The 22,636-nt window shown below is 39.2% G+C and overlaps 1 protein-coding gene across 2 annotated transcripts in view; it reads left to right on the forward strand.

Annotated features, from left to right (window-relative positions):
- Positions 1 to 22,636, forward strand: part of pcxb (pyruvate carboxylase b) — a 355,470-nt gene that overhangs the window by 288,539 nt on the left and 44,295 nt on the right. For both annotated transcript variants that reach the window (XM_078936075.1, XM_078936074.1), the window contains 3 exons: positions 323 to 412; positions 11,185 to 11,406; positions 19,609 to 19,765. In XM_078936075.1, the coding sequence (XP_078792201.1) occupies positions 323 to 412; positions 11,185 to 11,406; positions 19,609 to 19,765 (469 nt within the window). The remainder of the gene's footprint in view (positions 1 to 322; positions 413 to 11,184; positions 11,407 to 19,608; positions 19,766 to 22,636) is intronic.

A 22,636-nucleotide genomic window follows, 5' to 3' on the forward strand; every position in this document is an offset into this window, starting at 1 on the left:
AGCCGAGCTGTCCTGATTGTGTTTGTGGCTTTAGACACAGGAATTTATTTCCCTCCATGAGTTAAACAGCTGATTTGGTCCGATAGCTTTTTGTTTCTTTCACGCCGGAGGTAATGCCCAGTCTTTTCATTTGAATAGTGTGAACAAAATGCCTCCCTGCAAGCCTCGTGTTCAAGCAAAGAACAAAATCAATACTTGATGGTTTTGAATGAATTTTGTAAAAGCAGGACCTTGCAAAGGGGGGCTGCTGCATTTTAAAATGCTTTACAATCATCCAATTTATGATTGACTCTGATTTGTATTCTCTGCTCTCGTACACCAGGTCATGTGATGGTGAATGGACCAACCACACCCATCCCCGTCAAGGCTAAACCGTCCTCTATAGACCCTGTGGTTCCTCATGTGGGCATGGGTAAGGAAGAGGCTATATTATTCCCCCATAACACTGCCTTTTCTTTTTTTTTTTACTTGAGTATTGAAGCAATTCCAAATCATTCAAATGGTCTTCATTGAAGGCAAGTCACAGTTCTGATGTGTTAAGGGTTGAAACCGTCCATTGAACTGTTTCATCAATAATGATGCTTTTAATTTATTACATTTGGATTAATTTACCTCGGAGCGGGGTAGGGGTGATCGGCTTCATTTCCCAGGGTGAGCAAGCGCTAAAAATGTAAACACTTGTGGATCCATAGGGCACTTCGGATAAAGGGGCTGACCAAATGACAAATGGGCTGTCGAGCAGCCTGATTGCTGGAGGCAAGAAAGTCTTTCCTGAATGGCTCAGTTTAGCACTCTGGGAGGAAAACCCTTTTCCTCCCAGAGTGCTAAACCGAGCTTTGAGTACAGCCCATTGTATGTGAAGGCAGAAGTTCACCGCTTCGCACCCTGCTCTGCACCAGTGCCCCTGTAGTCCTGCAGGAAAGGCCAATAAACAAGCTCTTTTTGATGAGCTTGTTTAGCTACTTAAAGTCCCTGGAGTGGAGCTTCAGAGTCTTTCTGTTGATGTATTTGGAGAAGAAAGGAAAAAAAAAAAAAGACTGTCATCTCGCTGTCAATAACGTCTAGCTCTTTTTGTGATTCCAAACTTCCATAAATTGAAGCTCCTGTCCTTTCTGACAGCGAACAGATTAGCCGCATCAATCTGACGTGTTCATTATCACCCCTCTCTGCCTCGCCACAAGTCCCCGCATGCCCCGTAAACAGGAATTTACACCAAAATAATGCGAATAATATGAATCATAATGAGGCATAGCTGATCAAATCTGACACCTGCAAAGCGTGCTCGGTGGAATGGAATGGAGTAGAATAAGAAGGCACCATCTTCTCTGTTTACAGACGAGTGTGCATTTCTCTGTGCTCACTCATCATTTGTCTTGCTTATGCAGATCTTTACTTTAAACCTGCAATTGGTGAGCACACAAACCCTCACCAGCACTTACTGTACAGAGCAGCCTTCCCACATACTGCCTTTGTGCACACACCCCCACCACCACCACCACTTACCTACTGTACCAGGCTGATGAGGTATGCAGCACACGCACGCCAGCATACCTAAAGCCTAGTAATGAGATTTGTAATGTGCTTATATCCTTTCTTTCATTTGACGGAGGGATTGAGAGAAGAGAGGGATTAAGCCTGTATTATCACACTCAGTAGAGAGGCGCGGAGGGAGGGACAGGAGCTTGAAAGGGAAAAGGGGGGTTATGATGGAAGAACAGAGCGGTTTGGCAGGTGGATAATCACCATAAAAAAATGATCAAGAGACATAGTTTAGATGCTTCAAATAATGGACGAAAAATATTTCCAAGTGACAAAATAAGTCATCTTAGGTTGAGACAGAGGGATAAATAGTTTTGAAAAAAATAAGTCTTGCATTAAATACACAATGATGAAAGGCTTGATGGAACAGCTCTAAACGACATCCTTTTGTGATTAGGATTGGTCTGAAATGTTTCTTCTGATTCCTTCTGGCTGATTGCTGGCGATTTGTTGATGGTGCTCCAGTACACCTTGTCCCAGTGATTTTCTGGATTTATTGGATGGAGGACATCTAGAGGTTAATCACCAGATGCCTTTGAGCCAGCTTTGGGGAAAAATGACTAATAAAAATGAGATTACTGCCCATCTTTCAATTATGCAGTCGTATAGATTGCCAAGTGAGTGTGCATAACAAAGACGAGGAAGGAATTCATCCACCTTTGATATTTTTCTTTGCATCCTTTTTACAAAACAGTTTGCTTGGTATTGTGTTGCATTTTTAAAACCATTATTTATCTGTAAATGTCACTGTTGGCCAGCTTGAAAGACGTCTGAAATGTTGCTTTGTGAAACCTGAAGATACTAGGTTGTTTGCACACCATAAGAATAATCCAGACACTCAATCTCCTGTGCAAACGTTGTTTTTGAACAGTACTGCCAATCATACGTTTTCCACCAGGCAGTCCTTTTGCTGGTGAAGGAACTTCTTTAAAGTCCCACCCCAACCGTCTTTTGATCTATTGTAGAAGCGTTCCCGGTGGTCTTTTAATTATTATTATTCTATTTTTTTCCAACGTTTAAAAAAACCTGTGTCGTTTTCAAGGACATAATTTCTGCAGAACGGTAGTAGTGCATTAGAAATCCGTCTCTGCATTTTGAGTGTACCGTTGGGGTGTTTGGTGCTCTTCTGCTGGCTTACAGCTCCTCACACCTCCATCCTAACATTACTGGTGCAACCAGAATGGTGAGCAATATTGAAGCAATCCAGCCGTACATTTTTGAGCCAGAGGGAGCTTGTGGCCCACCCAGCATATTTACATAGTTACAAATAGGCTCCTGATTTACATGAACTTGTATAAAGAAATAACATTTTATTTTAAGCTTAATTTTCTTTATATACATCCTCCAACATCAGAAAATTCCATAAAAAACACCAAAAGCATGATTTTCTTTGGAGTGTGTGTTTTAAGACTTAAAATCTATGTGTAAGATCTCTCTTCATGCCTCTAACATCTTCCGTCTCCTCACAGTTGTTTTAGCAGCGCCCTTTATTTGAATAAAGCCCTAATTAGCAGTCACGCTCCCGAGAACGGACATTAAACTGCTCTGCACAGAAAGATCCAACAGACCTTTCAGGTGGTTGTCAGCTTGGAACAGAAACTTGGCGAGTTGTTACTACTTTTAAATTGGTACAGAAGTGCCTGTGAACGCTGGTTCTTACTATCGGGTCATTTTCTAAGTGAAGCCGAGAAGATGTGAGGAGAGGAGCAGACAGGTGAAGGATGTCGTGGTGGAGGTATGAAAGCATCCTTGGAGAGGGAAGCTTGAGCGGGGAAGGGTTTGTAAATGAGTGGGTTTGCTTATGTGCAAGTGGATCATGCACAGTAAACGCATAGGACCACGGTTTCTTTGTTTGTTTGTTTTTTTAATATTATTTCCATCTTGGCTCTGTATGTGATACACTCAAATCCACTCTAACGCCCATGTTTTCCTGATAAATGTCACAAACTGAGGCGATGCCGTGCTGTGGTACCAGAGTCCCAGCACACTCGCCAGTTTTATTCACTAAGAGACGAAGGTCTCAAAGATTGCACGAGCAGTAAAATGGAAACCATAAGAGACTCTGAAAAAGCAATCATTTCCGTTTCTTTTCTGTGGAGAAACACCCACACTTGATAAGATCAAACGTCTGCACATATTTATTTCAGAACTATAACTTTGTATTTACGTTTGTATTTTTGTGAAGTTCATTTTGCGGGTGTTGGCCTAACAGTCCATTGTGTCAGATATAATTTGTTTTCAGAAGTGAGTAATAAAAGGAAAAAGGTCAAAGCAAATGTTAGTTCTGACAGAGACACAGATATGTTGTACATCATAAAAGAGTCACTCCGATGAAAATGGTGTTTTGAACACGTTCTTGTGGCGTTTTTCTGATGGTTGCACGATTGGCTCAAAACTGTTTGGCTGGATAACTCCAAAATTAGTCACCATTTTTGTTGCACCAGTAATGTTAAGTTGGGCATGTGAGGGGCTGTAAGCTAACGGGAGAGCGTGTAAACATAGATCTCTCGGAAAGGGGTGGTGGGGTTGCTCTGCACCAACAGTCCTGCCCACAACACAGAGGTGAATTTCTGTTTTCTGTTTCCTAGAAAACAACACAGGTTTTTTGCCATTTCAGCTAAAAAACCTCCTTGTTATAATAAAGACTGCTGGGAGCGCTTTTAAAATTGATCAAAAGGTGTTCGGAATGGAGTTGAATGGAAAAAACAGCCGAGAGTAGAAGTGGACGTCTGATTCCACTTGAATGCCTCTATCTGCGTTTTTTTATCTAAACAAAAGTAGTCAAGCTGTTTAGAGAGGAGTCTCACCAACATTTCTGTTCACTTTTAGTTTTAAGAGACAACGAACTCTGATGAAAAAGCAGTGCCTTTTTGAAATAAATGCTTCAGAAGTGGTTGAAAAAAGTGTTTTAGAACGATGGCACTCCAGTATTTTGGATTTTCTTCTGAAGTAAAGCTCGCTAATTATGAGATACTCTTGAATGTGAGCTTCAAATCACTGTTATTTAGACTCAAAATAGCTTTATCGCATCTGTTGATCATTTAATGCCTTAGTACTTCTCCCAAGAAATTGGGTTCAATGGAATCTACCAACATCCAGTTTGAAACTTTTAAATGTTGAACTAATATGATTTTTGAGTTTTGTAATTCTAAACATTAAGCATGTTCTAAACCAGTGTTTTTCAACCAGTGTGCCGCGGCACACTAGCGTGCCGTAGGAGATGGTCAGGTGTGCCGTGGGAAATTGCCCTCATTAACTGATCTAAAAACATTTACCATCTCCAGGACATCATGTGTTCATCCAAACAGACCCTGATAAAACACCGAGTAGTTAGGAATATAAAAGATTGTGAAAGACTTTTTCTTTGTGTTTATTTGATTTTATTAAAGACATTTTGATAAGAATGACTATACCACGATTTAGCTGCAGCTATAACTGTTTTCTGAAAAGTCCCGCCCCTTTAACTGTCTCCGCCAATCATTCTTGAAGTCTAATCACATGTCATCAGTCTGACCAATCAGAAGTGGTTAAAGTCTTCACTTCCTTGTTTGGATTCTGCTCATAACGTCGCTCAGTTCTAACAAAAATACCACCTAATACACAGCAACCCTCTTCCAACTGTGAGTACATCCATTAGTTTTGGGTAGCGACAGACCTGTGTAAACGCCATATGCTAAAAGCGCATTTAAGAACCCGCGTTCAAGAACCTTCGCTTAGTGCGTTCTTGAAAGCGCATCACATGTCATGTGTGAAGGTAGCAATAGACTTTGTCTTCCATCTTCTTTTCATCTGTACCCCGTAAACGTACCGTTCCAATTGTGTCCACCTCATTCACACACAGATATTCTGTCCTCCTGCAGCTGCCCTTCATCTCCATTAAAGAGCACATCTCCACCTCTATAGATGTTCCTCCACCTGCTCTCACTACAGATCCACCTCCACCTTGAACTCCCCTGTCACACATACAGCACACCTATCCACTGTCTTACATCCCTGATGCAAATCCTGAACAACTACGTCCTTCTGACACTCCAGACATCCTCATACAAACCAGAGCTCCTCTCGCTGCACCTCCTGTAACATTTTGTCTTATGCTAGACATAAATTAAAAAGCCAAGGTGATCAATATGTTGCTGTCACCATTCAAATACCCTACATATGCTGTTATCAATCAAACAACCCACATCTGCTTGCTTTTCACAGATGCATCCTCGCCTGACTCACCTGACTCTAACAGAGCCCTAATTAGCAGCCTGTCTGGGTCCCAAAACTCTCAGATACACTTGTTTTAATGGGGATTTTGTCTGGCAGATGTCAGGTCAGAACAGAAGCTAGGAGAGATGTTTTTACTGCAGAAAGAGCTGCAGAGGGAAGAGAACACCAGACAGGGAGTGAATATGAAAGTAGAGGTATGAAATGACCCGAGCCTGACAGACAGAGGAGTGAAGTGTGTGCAGAGGAGCTGAACGGTGACAGTTGTGGGAGGGTTTCAATGTAAATGGGAGCGTTTGTTTATGCTTTAGAGGGTCAGTTATCGAGCACGGTGGGGGACTTGCATTTTTTCTTTTTAACTTCTTTGTGTTGCTGTGACACAAAGCAAGACACTTGCATTTCCAATAATCTGTCAAACAGAAGCCATCACACAAGTCCCAGTGCAGCCCTTCTCATTTTCTCTTAACTGTGTGCAGAACAAAGTGTCAAAAACAATACTGTTGGCAAAAAAAAGGCATTTAGAAAAATATCTTCTGATGGTTTGAAATAGTTTGAAAATCAAAATTCAAGGTTGTTTCTTCTTTTTGAAGCTCAATGGTTTCAATTTTTTTTTTCTTCAGGGCTCATCTAGCTTGTGTTGCAAAAATCTCTGTTTGAATGAGCTGTTTGTGGTTTCGCCTCCTCTGGCCTCAATTACAACAAAGATCATTTGTCTGCATGGATGAGGTCTGGCTAACGTTCATCTGCGTGCAGACAGAGGACAGAGGGTTGGAGGACGTCTAACAGGCAAAGAGTACCTCATTAACCATCTGAATTGATTGGTGGCTGTACAAACAGCAACAAAAATAGATTCACACTGCAATATGTTCAAGCCTCTGGTTATGCTGGTTTTTTATTTGAAAGAAGAAAAAAAAAGATCGGAGTTTGATCCAACAAAGCTAAATCTAAGAGTTTAAAGGTTCCGTGTGGTTCATAGTGTTTGGAAGCCTAATAGAGTTGTGTGAAGATGTAGCTGTGTTGCAATATTCTTGCCACCAGGCATAGTGTATCATCCTGATGGAGCTGGAACTGCAGATAAGACACAACTGCACGTTATTATATGTTTCATTTCTTTTGGAGGCCTTGCAGGTAGGGCCATATCAATAAAAAAAGCAGAAAATGTCTTTTAAAGATGTAATTTTTAAGATGATCAAAATTACTGTTATGTTCCTAGGTTCAAATAAATATCATGATTTTTAACAACATTTTTATTATTTTTGGATGTGATTTAAACCTGTAAAGCCCACCACATCAAAGAATTGACAGAAAATGAAATTGTCTTTGGAAATGTGGTTTACTACATAGTAATAATTATGATCCATTGGGTGATTTGGTAAGCTTTTGTTCTCAACAATGTTTAAGATGCAAAACATATTGAGGAAAAGAAGCACTTTATTTACCCCCATCTCACTGTATCATAAACAAATCATTATTAACACCTGCTGCGTTCTCTCAATACAGCAAGTAGTCGTTTAAAAAGAGGTTAACAATAGATTAGTTAAATTCACCATAAAGTTTTCAAAACTGGCTAAGCTTTTTCCCTCCTTTAGTGTTTTTGAGATTTTATGGAGGCAGCCATTTTTAAAATGAGCAGGCAAAGCCCCTCTACTGCCCTTAGTGGATATTGAACTACATGGCAAAAAAAGTGGATCAGCTTCTATACAATGGGTTTTAAAGAAATGTTTGGATCATGCTAATGAGATGGGTATCTCAGAAATCCGATAAAAATAGTTCTATAGGGCTTAACAGTGGTGTTTTACCCCTATATATTGGGTTAGAAAACTAAAAGAAAAGTGTATAAAACTCGAAAAATATGAAACTATAGAACTAAAGAAGTATGGAAACTGTTGTGCTTTTTCACAGAAGCTTTGTTTCTTTTTTACTACTTGACTGCAGTACTATTTATCAATTTCAGCAGCAGGTTTAAGAGATTTGATTTTCAGTAAGATCTATCAGATTTGACAAATGACAGAGCAGGTCTGCCCATTTGGTGGGGGGGGACAGACTACTGGCTAAACTGGGGACCATCATGGACAATCCCTCCCATCCCCTCTTCAGGGAGGTGGGACAAACGGAGAACGATACAGGAAGTCATTCCTGCCATCAGCCATTAGACTTCACAATTCATCCGGCAGACTTGGATGTACATAAGATTTTTGAGGGTTGTAGAGTTTTCGACTGTATAGTTTTTTTCTTTTTCTTCCCTGTATATTTTGTGTCTTGTGTTTATTTTTATCCCCCATCTTATTTCCGTGGTGGTGCTGCAACTACAACTAAATTTCCCTTCAGAGGTTTCACCTGTTGTCTCATTAGAAAACATTGGAAACCCTATAAGATTTGATGAAGCACCAGCATAAGGGTCCCATTTGTATTTTTTGCACATCAAAAAGGATTTTTTGTCTACACTCCAGTGTAAATATGATTCTAAAAAATAAGGCCGGAAGCAATAATTTACCTGTTTATCTATTTCCAGCCTTATGACACCCCCTTTAAAGCGACTGTTCTGTGACTCACTGGACCTAAAAACAGTCGCTGGCTGGAAAAATACTTGATGTACCAAGTTCAGTCACTTGGATCTCTCACTTTAACACATAGGAGCCACCTGCTTTACATTTAAAACCATGACCACGTGAGTCACTGTTGGTCCATTTTCACAGATCAGTGGGTGGTGTGTCTAATAGGCCAGCTGCTGAGCTGATGTGTCTCTGCTGTTCGCTGCATGGAGATGAGGTTACAACCACCTCAACACCAGAGGTTTCAACTGAACACCAGACTAGAAACACAAAAATTGTTATAGGGGAAAAAGTAAACGTCAGACACTTTGCCTTAATTTAACCAAGTATTCCTGCATTTTGCATGCAGAGTGATTGAAAACTTAACAATAAGATATCACATTTAAGCAAGTTCTTGTGGGTTTTTCTGATTTGACTCTAAAATAACACGTCTTTAAACCATCATGGTCATTTTTAAAATGTCATTTTGACTTTGCTAACTGCTGTGGTATAAATGGAGTTGTCTTGCTTGCACCAGTCAAAATCCTGGATCATTCCTTTTGATTCAACTCAAGGATTTGTAATTATTAAAATGGTGTTGCAGTATCCTTGAAGTTATGGATAAAAAAGCAAGTTTTAAAGCAAAATACTTAGCATTTTTGCAACATAATAGAAATGAAGAAACGTCAGACAGGAGACCTGAATGTGTGGAATTAATTATGAATCCAAGTGAAAGGTCAAGGGTTTTCTGAGTAAAACACAGTGTTGGGTCACTACATTGTGTAGTTGAAATTGAAATGTGTTCAAAGGAAACACTGAAATATTTCAATTTATTTATTGTTTTGTCTGTGAAACAGACTTTAAGCTTATGTAAAAGAAACATTTTTGTAGCCTCACTTATGACTTGCTTAAAGACTCACTGATGAAAATCATTTTTTGTGTATAACATGGTCCAATAGCATTTCTGAGTATATGTATATTCAAATCACTACGAATCAGGATCAGATAAAAAATCATCGTCATTTGAGAAAGATCATATTTGTGCTGTAGAAAACAGGCCAGGAGGGCCTTAAGCTCTTCTCTGCTCTACAATGGGGAGGGGAAAAGGGGGCGGAATTGTTCCGTGCCAACGATCCCACCCACAACTTGGAGGTAAATTTCTAATATACTACTCCTGTTGTGCAGAAACTGTCCTTGAAAATTACCTTTTTTTTTACTTTTTGTCTAAAAATGGCATAATCATAATTAAAAGACCACTGGGAACACTTTTACAATTGATCAAAACGTGATCGGAGTGGGACTTTATTCAATCCTTTTGCTGTTCCATAGAAACTCCCTGGCTATGTCCGAATTCCCAGCCTAACCCCTATATAGTGCACTATATAGTGCGTTCACCATTCTGTAGTGCTGTCCAAATCTACAATTCCAAAATCAAGTCCCCTAGAAATTTCCCAGAAGTCTCTCCCAGTGTGCATCGATGCTCAATAGATCGGCGAATATAGACAACATTGCGTTGGAACAATTTTTGCCCAAAAAATATATTTAAATGAATCTTTTTGATAAAACATCTTCGCTTTTATCTGCAGAAGACAGTGGACTCATAAATAATTGTTGCAAAACGCTCATATTATTTAGATTTTAACTTTGTGAAATCGATGACGTCATATCCGCCGTTTAAAAAGAAAAAGAAAAAGTAGTAAGCATGGTGTCCGAATGGCTTTTAAAATCCAGGGCACTACATAGTGCCGCACTATACAGTTTTTTCAGTAGTTAGGGGTTAGGGTGGGAATTTGGACACAACCCCTGCATTCTTCACAGTTCAAAGAAACAAAACTTTATGTAAAGAGCGAAATTTCAAACCGTAAAAATGTTGCTGTTCTTATGCAGGACAAAAGTTAACCTATGCACAGTGTACAGAAAAAACGTGTCAGCCTTAAAGCCAGAGGTTTTCTTTCACGCCGCTCTCTGTGATTCCCTGCAGAAGTGTTCAGTTTGTGTTGCGTGAGCAGGACGCTGTTCCTTCCTGTTCTGCACACAAGCACTTGTGAAAAATCTGGAGGGTTTTTGCTGGTTTGATGCTGCAGCCTGCAGGCACAGGAAAAGGGTTTATGACTTACTTACATGCAGATATGCACTTTGTGTGCACACATGCACACACTCGCACTTCATTCAACAAAATGTTTACAGCACTTTAATGGAGCAAAACTTTGCAGCTGACTCTAAAGTATTTTTATAATCTTGTGAACCTTTTTGGGGAATTCTATTGTCATTTTCTGACAACGTATCCAGGAGCTTCAGTGTCAGCTAGATTTCTGTCTTTACCTATGAACACATGCACATATGCAACTAAAAATATTTCTTTGAGTACAGAACAGTCTTTTTTTAAAGACAGACTCAGAGGAAAACTGTGTTTTTGGTCTTGTATACCATGTTCTTGGACAAGTATAAAGAAAATTATGCCAAAGATTGCATTTATGAGTATTTGGGGTTATGGTTAGTTGTTGTTGGGATTCAGGAATAGACGGTGAAAAATTTGTTTAAAAAAAAGAAGCTTATTTTTGACGTAGAAAATACGGTGGGCGGGACACAAGCTCCCTGCTCTGCTTTATTCTGATGCATCCAGTGTAGACCACTAGATCCATGTTCGTCTTTGTTTTCCTTGTCTGAGCTGACATCTGGATCAAAACTGTACTGCTGGAATGCTCCAATATTTCTCACGATTTTTTGCACCAGTAATGTTAGGTTGGAGGTGTGAGGGGCTGTAAGCTCAGCTGGCGGGCGGATGTGTAAACAGAGAGCTCTCAGTTATAGGAGATTGAAAAGGGGGTCATGGTTGTTCTGTACCAGCAGTCCTACCCACCACTCTCTGTTTTTACATCAACTTTCTTCTTTCTGCCCTTAGGTGACCCACCTGTGGGCTTTCGGGATGTTTTGCTCCGTGACGGTCCCGAGGGCTTCGCCAAGGCCGTCCGTGCCCACCAAGGTCTGCTGCTTATGGACACAACCTTCAGAGATGCTCACCAGTCCCTCCTGGCAACCAGGGTTAGGACCCATGACCTGAAGAAGATTTCTCCATTTGTGAGCCACAGCTTCAGTAACCTTTTCAGCCTGGAGAACTGGGGAGGTGAGCTGTTTTGACATGAATGAAATGTACTTTTTAACTTCTAGATCAAGCAGTAAAATGACCACTAAGGTTTCCCCGTCATGGTGGCCTTCCAAGGTATTGAATCCAGCGTGTATTTGTTGCTTATTCTCCTCCCTCGTTTCATTGACAGGAAACTATACATCTTTATTTTCCTGTAGAAATGGTTTCTTTGAAAACCAGCTGTGATTTGAGTCTTCGAGCCTTCCTTGATGAAACATGTTCAGAGCATGTCTGCTTGTAATGGAGGAGGTGGAAATAAAGGCATGAGGTGTAAAACTATACCAACACAAATGTGTGCACCGTGTTCAAGCAGCTGCTAAGTTATCAGCTCTTATTGAGTGTGAAGTGCAATTATTTTGAGTTATTTCTAAGTGAAGTTATTTTTGTCAGAAGATTAAAAAAACACCAGAATGGAAGTGTTTAATGTGCGTCTATAATCAAATACTCCGTGGGTGTGTGTTTGTATTTGAGTGCTTTGAGTGGATCACTAAAACAAATATGACAAAACAGTCTTTTCTTTTGGAGGCCGACTCATTGTTGGAAGACAATTTAAAAAAACAAACTGAGGACAATTTTCTTTGAAGTCAAAGCTCCCTCTTGGGATTAAGTTTCTATGGTTTCAGATTAACTAGTTATTTAAAACAGCACATTTGATTGTTGTGAGAGAAAATACAAATCTGAACAACTTGCCGCGTTCTGTGTATTTGAACAGATGAAAAGGTCAAAACTGAAGTTGAATAAATAGGCTCAAATGTCTCTTGACTTCCATCTCAGGATATTATAATGAGAGCAAACTGTCATTGTGAGAGTCTGTCTGTGCTGAACTTTTTAGGTCTTTGTGCATCTCATTATACTTGATGGGCAAGTTCTGAAAGCATAAAATGGACTGATAAAGGCCTCTTTTTTTAACTTTCCCTAAAGAAAGCTAAAACAGAATGAAATGACCTTTACCGTTATTTAGAAGCTAGCATCTCCTTTTGAAGGAGGATGCCCCCTGTAATGTGTCTCTGGGTTTAATATGGTTTCATTCAATGAGGTAAGAATCTTGTTTGGTATTTGGTGAATCTCTTATTAGCACCAACATAATGCTGCTCATTCTGAAGTCTGTAGAAATGAAAAAAAAACAAAGAGGCTAATGACAGGTGGCTCAGTTCGGGCTCTGAGGAAGAATGCAGCATCAGGACCAAAGCATGATGGCAACAACGCAGTCTTGTTGCCATCATGTTGTGTCTGAATTCCCTCTCTACTCCCTAACAACTCAAAGGCCATACAGTCTGAGTCTATCTAGTGCTGTGGATTTTAAAAGCAATTTGGACACCATGCCCACTATAGTATTCCCCCCTTATTTGCGGGGGTTAGGGACCAGAGACCCGCAAATACGCAGAATCCGCTAATACGGAGAACCACCCCATGCCGCTTCAGGAAAAAAATGTTTGTCACCGATCCTTACTCATCAAAAATTCTTAAAAGAACATTTCTGATGCTTTGTAAAACATTTATTATAGAACATTGAAATAATGCTCAACATAAAGAGTTTTTTTTTTTTTTTTAATTCAGAGCAACAGACTGTACCGAAGTTTACTTTATAACACAGATTAGGAGTGTCTCTCTGTGCCTCAAAACCAGGTGCCTGTGCTTCCTCCATCAGTTAAGTGCAAGAGGTGCAGTTTGAGCGCTGGGCACGGTGCTTCAGTAAGAGTCCGGTTTCTACCCTCATTCGTTCATTCATCCAGATGATGATTATCTTCCTCAGCATATCAGAATTTGTTCCGGCCTCTTCTGAGTCAGCTGAGGCCGTTGTCCGTCCAGGGGCATAAACTTTTGGTTATAGCGATTCAGGAACCAATAGAACCAGCTGTTGGTCGCTGTTAAATATTCTGTAGCAACCGGCGAGGACGGAATCTTCATCTCCGCTCTACTCCTCAGAAATTTGCGCAGCACCTGCCATGGGCACACAAGTCTTATACAAGCGTCTTGAGTCATGTGACTGAAAAAAATAACGAATACATAAAAAAAAACAAATACATGAAACCGTGAATATACGGGGAATGTATACTTTCTTTTTTTAATGGCAAATAAAATCTAATAACTATGAACATTTTGCAAAGAATATGTTTTAATACATTGTGTTGTAATGAATAAAACTTAGATTTAGAAAAGATAAATCATAATACATTTTTTTCAACATGACAAATCATTCAAACACACTGCATTGTGGTCTATATTCGCCAATCTAGTGAGCATCGATGCTCACTGATTTTTCGCAGAGACTTCTGAGAAATTGCCAGACAAAAAGGCAAATACACAATATAGTGTACTAAGTAGTTAAGTAATTTGGACACAACCTACAATTCCAAAATTCATTGCCATGGAAATTTACCAGAAGTCTCTGCCAAAATATAGTGTCATCAATGCTCACTAGGCTGGCAAATATTGACCACAATGCATTGCGTTCAGAGAATTTTTCATTGAAAAAAAAAAATGCATGACATTAATTTATAAACATTCTTTTTTACTTTGAAAAATATGTGATGTCATATCTGCCACTTTGTTCCATCTTCTACATTACATATGATGTCAGACATTTTATGCTATTTTTAAAACATTCGTTATTGTAAAAAACAAAAGTAACTGATACTTTTGTAGTTCTTTAAAATCCTCTCATGGTGAAAATAAAAAGTTCTTTCTGAGATTTTTGTAATTTTTGTAATTTTAGCTCAGACTAAATCATTATTACAGATCCCAGTAAAAGTTTTAAACAACAGTATGAGAACACGTGAAGCATTTTTATAGTAGAATGAGTTCATTAGGATTAAAAAATGGGCACACAGATGTTTAGGACAATCTAATTAAAATTTTCCTCAGAAAATCTCATGCTGATTCAAAATCTCAGCTGAAGGAAACTCTGCAGCTTTTAAGTCTGCAGGCACCAGATTCAGTTTTTCTGGGAAAAGTATCAGGACATGTCAGTTCTTGTGATTTCAGGTTATTATTAATGTGTGGTGTGATAATTGAAGTTTTGTCCTTTAAAATGAGACTTGCGATTGTTGGTTCAAAGTTGTAATGGAGGTATAAAACCATCAGAAACCGTTAAGACCTGTTGTGTTTAGACGTCTGGTACCACTGGACTGCAGCAGTGAAAGGGTTGCATCTGGAAACATCATTTTCTCATTTTTATCCTGCTTTCAGGCCTAGGGAAGAAAGGCTTTGTGACCGTGGCACCGGCCAGTGATGGTGTGTACTAGCCACTCACGTTCACGCGCTGGAAGCAAGAGCCAAAAAGCATACAGATCTGAGAGAATTTCAAACAGCCACACTTTGATGGTTACATTACGTGACGAGAGCACCTTCAGAGTAACGGCGTGTTCCTTGTGGAAACTGCTTAAATACCTACAAATTACAGGATCTGAGAAAGGGAAAAGGCCGGATGGTCTCCATAGAATCCTTTATGGGAAGCTCCAGCTGAATTCTCACTCCAGTCCTCTGATCTCTTGTGTCCCCAGGGGTCTTTTAATTATGATTAAAATCTAAGTTTGCCTCTGAGTAGTGGGCGGGTTTGTTGCCCCCCCATTGCCAAGAGCTCTGTTTACTTCCCCATTACCTTTCATCAGAATGGAGCGAAACGGAGAGCTAGAGGCCTGCCCAGTTTATTATCTATGTCACAAATATGTGTTGTTGTTTTTTTAAATGACTTTTTTTTGTCTGCTGTTGTTTTTACAATTTAATCAAAGAAATACTCAGAAATTCAATATTAAGCTGAATATTCTATAAATATGCTGTCCATCATCAGATAAACAGCACTCCTGTTGCTTTATCAAGGTTGGACGACGAAGCACCACCACATGGACTTATCTGTCTTTGCGCCACGTGGCCTGTAGGGTGTTCATAAAGACGCCAACGAAGACGCCACCGTGAGCAGCAGAGAAGATGATGAAAGTGATGCTCGAAGCAAAGTTTTTCTCAGAAGCCCTGGAGCCCGGCAGACGTATAGCTGTCCCTTTTTTCACGTATCAACCACCTAACCACAGCGGTAGACCCTATTCTTCCAGCACTGCAAAGATATTTCCTGGTGGGATCTACTTCTTTCAAAAGAAGCCCTCTTCTGTGTAGGAACAGAATCTTTTCAACAAAATGGAGACATATTTTCAGCCTCTCCTTTAGAAGGATATTCTTAGTAGAAGACATGTGGTTTTAATAAAAGCAATTCTGCATTAAAGCTCAGAGTAAAGATGAATGTTTATATGATAAAAGGTAAAGGGAACAATACACGTGTGTGTGTGTGTGTGTGTGTGTGTGTGTGTGTGTGTGTGTGTGTGTGTGTGTGTGTGTGTGTGTGTGTGTGTGTGTGTGTGTGTGTGTGTGTGTGTGTGTGTGTGTGTGTGTGTGTGTGTGTGTGTGTGTGTGTGTGTGTGTGTGTGTGTGTGTGTGTGTGTGTGTGTGTGTGTGTGTGTGTGTGTGTGTGTGTGTGTGTGTGTATATGTATATATATATATATATATATATATATATATATATATACACACACACACACACCCACACCCACACACACACACACACACACATTGTGTCATGCAAGGATAAAAAAAAGCTGGCGCATTCAAAAGAATCTCTTCAAAAAGATAAAGTGGAAGACATATGCATGGATGCAATATTGGGATCTTGTTATTTCTTTTAATAAACATCCGTGATTGTATAGGAATAGCCTTTTTTGAACTACTAGCATGTTGCCTTAAGCCACGTACACGCCAGACATTTGACACGCATTCAAGAAAGAGCTAAACCCTGCTTCTTAAATGCATGTTTAGCCTATGTCACATGTCAAACTCAAGGCCCGCGGGCCAAATGTGGCCCTCCATGTCATTTTATGTGGCCCGCAAGAGCATAGAAGTTTTTTAATTTCTTAAAATAAAAAATAAAAATTGGTGTGTATTTACTCATATCTAGGGTGAATCGGACTTGAAATATCGGATTGGATAACTATACATTAGGAATTAAACACTGTCCACATAACCTAACCTGACATAATCAAATTTAAAAGGATTTATGCTAGAATAACAAGCAAACATATGTTTCTCTGCAACTGTACTTGTCACTTTAAAAAGTTATAGTAAATAAATAATGAGTAATTTAACATTAATGAGTAGTTACATTTATTTTTCATTAAGTTATATCTGGCCCTTTGAGGACAACCACTATGCTGCTGTGGCCCTCTGTGAAAATGAGTTTGACACCCCTGGCCTATGTGATTATAGAGGGGCCTCTTCTTTTTCTGCTGTTTACTAGGGCATAACCGCCACGTGCAGTTGGCAGAGGCTTGGTGCAAAATGTCGAAGTGGTGCGAACCTTGTATATCCTGCTCCTGGCTTTTTTTTCACAGCTGTATTCCAATAAATGAAAGACTTGGTGATACTTGATTATAGTTCAGTCTGGGAACAAACCAGTTGTGAATTTCCCCTCCATGAACAATTAAAATGGTTGGCACTTCCGTGAACTAAAGGGGACACCATCCATATCTCACTATCAAATGGGAGTCCCTGATTGGCCGTCAGATTTTTTTTACATAGAGCCTGATAACCTTTGTAAACACTTGCATTGCTGCGCTTGAACGAGAGAGCTTTGAACATGGAAGCAAGTCCATTCTCAGAGACCTGCTGGAACTCCCCGTTGCTGTTTCTGTTTCCTGGTATGTTGTGAAAAGCATTAAGGACAGACTTGATACATTTTTTATCAAGTCTTTTAACACGGCGCCTTCATGAACATTTCAAATTATTTTCACTCGTCCCACAACTTGCAAGTCTGGCTGCTTAAAATTCATTTGGAGTTGCACGTCGGCTCAGACCGCACGAGGATTTATTTAGTGCTCGGAATAACAAAACAGTTTGGCCCAGTTTGTCATACAGTCTGACAATTGTTAAAATGAAGTAACAATTGTCTTTCCTCAAGTTTAAACCGTTTTTTTTGTTTTTTTAGAAATGAACAATTTTACATGATTATCTTGCAACCTTTCTTTGCTTTATTTCCTCTTAAAATTGTCCGTATTTCAGTTTCAAAACCGATTTTCTTTCTATCTGAAACATTGCAGTTAATACAAAATAGTTTCCTGTATTGTTCAAGTTCTAAACTTGCAAAATAAGTGTCTTGATTCCTAATTTATTCAGAAAAACTATTTTCTGTTTAATATCCTGCTTGATTTCCAACCCAAAGTATCCAGATTGCAGGTTAGCATTAACACTCTGGCCTCATATTGATTTAACCACTAATTAGACCACCATGCTGAGGAGTGTTAATCTGTAGCAAACATTGTAGAGCAGCTTTTAGGAGAACTTTCAATCATGAATCGCTAAATGACCACAAGAGGAATAACCGCGGCACCTCTCCTGAAAGGATGTCCTTAACCAAAACTAATTTATCACAAACTGATCAGAGAAGTTTCTGCTGTCGGAACGAAAAAAACAAAAGCTTCCCTGAGAGAGGGGAATATGGGGCGTCATCACCCTGACACTTTGTTTCCATGCAGGGATGTTGTTTAACACTTGAGTGGTCTCATTCAGAGAATATTGCTTTCACATGTTTCAGCTGCTTAGAGGCAGGATGAATCCATGAAGAGATTAAGCCTGTGCAAGCCCTTTGAGGATTAAGTCTTTTCTGGATATAGCATTCCTCGCTGCTCTGTGGAAGATGCAGTCAAATGAACTGGGTCACGTATTGTATCTTTTATTGTCTCTCAGATGTGATGCTGTGGTTTGATAAGTTGTAAATTGTAAATTATTGCATGGACTTTATTGTTCCGGTCATATTTTGATCTATTTTCAAAGTGTTCCCATTGTTTTTTTTATTTATGATTATACCGTTTTAAGACGGAAAAAGAAAAAAACCTGTGTTTTCTGGGACATTGTTTCTGCATAGCGGCAGTAGTTCAACAGAAATTCTAGAAATTCACCTTTGAGTCGAGGACAGCACTGTTGGCGTAATTGTGGAGTAAGTCCGCCCTGACTTCCCATCATTCTTTTGTTTACGTGTTGTCCCACTAGCTTACAGCCATTCACATCCCGAACCTAACATCAGCACAACAAAAAGGGTGAGCGATATTGGTGCATCCAGCCGTACAGTTTTGAGCCAGATTCCAGTTCAGACGAGCAAAATGAAGACAAACGTGCATCCATTTGTCTGCAAATATTGTATTTTCGTTGACCCTGGCTTGCAGTTGCACTGTGCAGGCGTTCCTCTAACTTTTTTTTCATTCAATCGCGTGATTGGCTCCATCATGAGCATGCTACAAGCCCTTTAATTCTGCAACACCTATTCTGTGCAGTGATGCAGATCAAAACAAGTCATTTTTCTTGTTCAATGCTTCCCCAGCAGTCATGGACACTGCACTTGTTTTCCATCTGGTTTATTTTGGCTCTCAGTCCCAGCGGGTTTGAGGTTTCCTTTCCAAAAAGAGGGAGGTTACAGCCGTGCTTATGCGTTTCCAGCTGTCAGTCTTTGTGCAAGTTATCAAATGGCGGGATTAGATTTTCTTCTTCCTTAATGAATCCCTCACCCACAGTCGTGTTCTGGCACCTCACGTGCAGTAAACCGTCTAATACTAATGTAAAACATTAGATGGGATTGCTTGGAGTCATTTCCGCTGCACGTCAGTGTTTTTAGAGACGCTGACGTAAACACAGGTCAAAACCACAGTTAAAAATATATAACAGAGGCTTTCCCAGGCATCCTTCCTGCTCGCACTGAACATGTATCTGTGCTTGCTGTTTTCTTCCTCATCTAACTGCATGAATGCTCAAAGAAAAAAAAATGTAATGATGACGGTGTTGGATCAGCAGAATACCACTGGAGGCTTCAATATTTCTGGCTGATATGATAAACGGGTATGAGAATTGCTAATCTTTTTCCCCAGAAAGGGAAATAAGAGATTGCTATCTTCCTTTTTTGTGCCTCCTCCTCTGCAACATTTCCTTTAATGTTTTAAAATAAATAAGCGACTGTCTTAAGATCTTTTATTTGTGCGTCCATTATCGTGATGTGTGTGTGTCTTTTTGGGGGGCGAGGGGGTGTTTGTGGCTTTTTGGATATGTCAGAAAATGACTTTGTTGAATTGACATCAAAGTTGGGATGATGGAAGAGGGGGGGGCTTGAGATGAAAGCTGAAAGTCTGCTTTTGTGCTTGTGTCTGCATAGGTGCTACCTTTGACGTGGCCATGCGCTTTCTGTCGGAGTGTCCGTGGAAGAGGCTCCAGGAGCTGAGAGCTTTGATTCCTAATGTTCCCTTCCAGATGTTGCTCAGAGGAGCCAACGCCGTGGGCTACACCAATTACCCAGACAACGCAGTCTTCAAGTGAGTCTCAGTCTGAATTAAATATTAAACCAGCAACCCAAGAAAATTATATAAGATAACACTGTATAATAACTTTTAACTAAGTAACAAATCATTATCAAATTGTTAGTAAGAAGTTATACATTTTTAAATAACCGTTTTAGTTTTAGGATTTATATATGTGCCTTAAAGCTAGCCAAGCTGTTAGTGAGTATTAAATGTAATATTAATCATGTTAATTTATTACTACCTTGTTAAATACTAATAGGTCATGAACAACCTGTTAGTAAAGGACTTACTAATGACTTGTTAAGGATCTCATAAGTTTATATACGGTACTTGGATGTTATTTTAAAGTTGCAACTATTATTCATTTTTTAACTATAGTAAATGTTAATTATTAACATAGTGACAGGTCATTTATAATTTGCAGTGAGTGAGTGAGTGAGTGTGAGTGAGTGAGTGAGTGTGAGTGAGTGTGAGTGAGTGTGAGTGAGTGAGTGTGAGTGAGTGTGTGTGAGTGTGTGTGAGTGTGTGTGAGTGTGTGTGAGTGTGAGTGAGTGTGAGTGAGTGTGTGAGTGAGTGTGTGAGTGAGTGAGTGAGTGCTCTAACAAAAAACTGTATATATACAAATAAAGTTAATATAAATAAAGTTTAGTCAGAGTTTAGTCTAAATATCAAAAGGGGTTTATTCAAATAAACACCTTGTGTGTCCGAAGAACCCTAACCCCCTTTTGTAACAGTAAAATATGTCCGACACAAGAGGCCTTCATGTCTGAGGTCGTCATATCTGTTAGTAGAGGACTTACTAATGACTTAAGGATCTCATAAGTTTATATACGGTACTTGGATGTTATTTTAAAGTTGCAACTATTATTCATTTTTAAACTGTAGTAAATGTTGTTAATTATTAACATAGTGACAGGTCATTTATAATTTGCAGTGAGTGAGTGAGTGCTCTAACAAAAAACTGTATATATGCAAATAAAGTTAATATAAATAAAGTTTAGTCAGAGTTTAGTCTAAATATCAAAAGGGGTTTATTCAAATACACACCTTGTGTGTCCGAAGAACCCTAACCCCCTTTTGTAACAGTAAAATATGTCCGACACAAGAGGCCTTCATGTCTGAGGTCGTCATATCTGTTTGCTCAGCTGTTGGAAAGAGACAAGTAAAAAAAACAGACAGCTTTAGGTCTGAATGGAAAAGAGGGTGTGGCAGAAATGTTCTTGGGATATAACGACTGAGCATTTTGTTTTATTTTATTAATTTGGAACAAATTCATTTAATTCAAATGCATGCTGTTTTGTCTTAATGCTAATTTTAAAAAGATGTCCTCCAGCACCAATGAAAACTTAGCAGCATTTTTCATAAACGTGAGTTCGCAAGTGTCAAAAGTGAGCAGGTGTAAACTTGCATGCTGATCTATAATTTTCTATCATTATTAAAATGGTTTTTGAGACCTGAGAATCTTTTCTTGTAATAACATTCTATTAAGTCTTTTTAGCTGGGTTGTTTCCATGGAAACACCAACTTTATTCTGATTGTATTGTCTTTGCATAAACTATTAGCTATTGAAAAGCTTTATTGCTGTCCAGGAATGATTACAGAAATACCTATAAAATGACTCCCAACAGAACCATACAGGAATAATTAATGCAACAGATAATTTTCGTATCTCCATATAAATGGACTGATGCTGCAGATTTCAACACCTACATTCCACAGAGTTTTAAAAAGTGAATAAATGAGAGCTGATCCATGACAGTGAATCCAGGACAAAAAAACAGGTGCAATCTACCCAAAGATGCATTAAAAAAGATGCTAAATGTGATAAACTGTTGGAGTGTGACGAGAACATCAAGTAGAGGCAATGTGTGCTGAATTTCTATCTCATAAAAATACATAGTGGGAGAATTCCACATGCAAACAGCGATTCAGGTGACTGTGGATGCAACACTCTGAAGGTGGCCCTGTCGGGTCAGGGGAATAACACAGTAAAGATATGCTAATGCTCCTGTCCGACAGTCCTCTCCTTCCACTGTGGATGCACCTTTTTTATTCAATGCTATTTAAGATGTGTCTCATCAACTGGGGGTGTCACTATCTTAATATCAATTGCATAGATACAGATTGACTTCCCCTTTAATTCAGTGCTAAATCTCTGGGTTTGTGCTCAGCCTGAATTTTATGTATCATGTATCAGAATGGAGCTGTGGAAGAAAAAGCCTGGAGTGAGATTCACGAGATTTACACCACATTGACATTAAGCACCATGTGCCAATATCGGGTAGCGGCAGTCCAGTGTGAACACTATATGCTAAATGCACTTTCAAGAACATTCGTCACATGCCCAGTGTGAACATTACATAAGAAGTGGATGGAAGTGGATTCCAGATCCATGCTTTAAAATAACAAATGGTTCTTCGGAAAACTTGGACCAAGGTGCAAAAACTTTCATTTATGTTCGTCGTATACAAAAACCAACAGTTAAATCCACGTAGTCCGCCAGCCGTCTCAGTAACTTCAAGTATAAGCCTTATCCTCTGTAATTATTATGTGAAAACCCTTTGCCCCTTCAGCTGAAACACACCTGTCTGTGGTCACCATTCAAACTGTATATATGCAATTGACATTACAGTAAACCCTTGTTTATCGCGGGGGTTACGTTCCAAAAAGAACCCGTGATAGGCAAAAAATCCGTGAAGTAGAAACCTCTATTTTTTTTAACAATTATTATACAATTAAATACTCTGTTATACATTGAAAAGAAGAACAAACCATTTTACAGGCTCAAACATTTGTTTCACAAATCAAAGTACTTTAAAAACGTTTTTTTTTTTCAACAAATAACTTCTGTACAGTACTGTCAAATAATAATTTGAATCATCG

Source organism: Oryzias latipes, chromosome 18 (assembly GCF_053564925.1).
Source record: "Oryzias latipes strain Hd-rR chromosome 18, Olatipes_Hd-rR_3.1".
NCBI lineage: Eukaryota > Metazoa > Chordata > Actinopteri > Beloniformes > Adrianichthyidae > Oryzias > Oryzias latipes.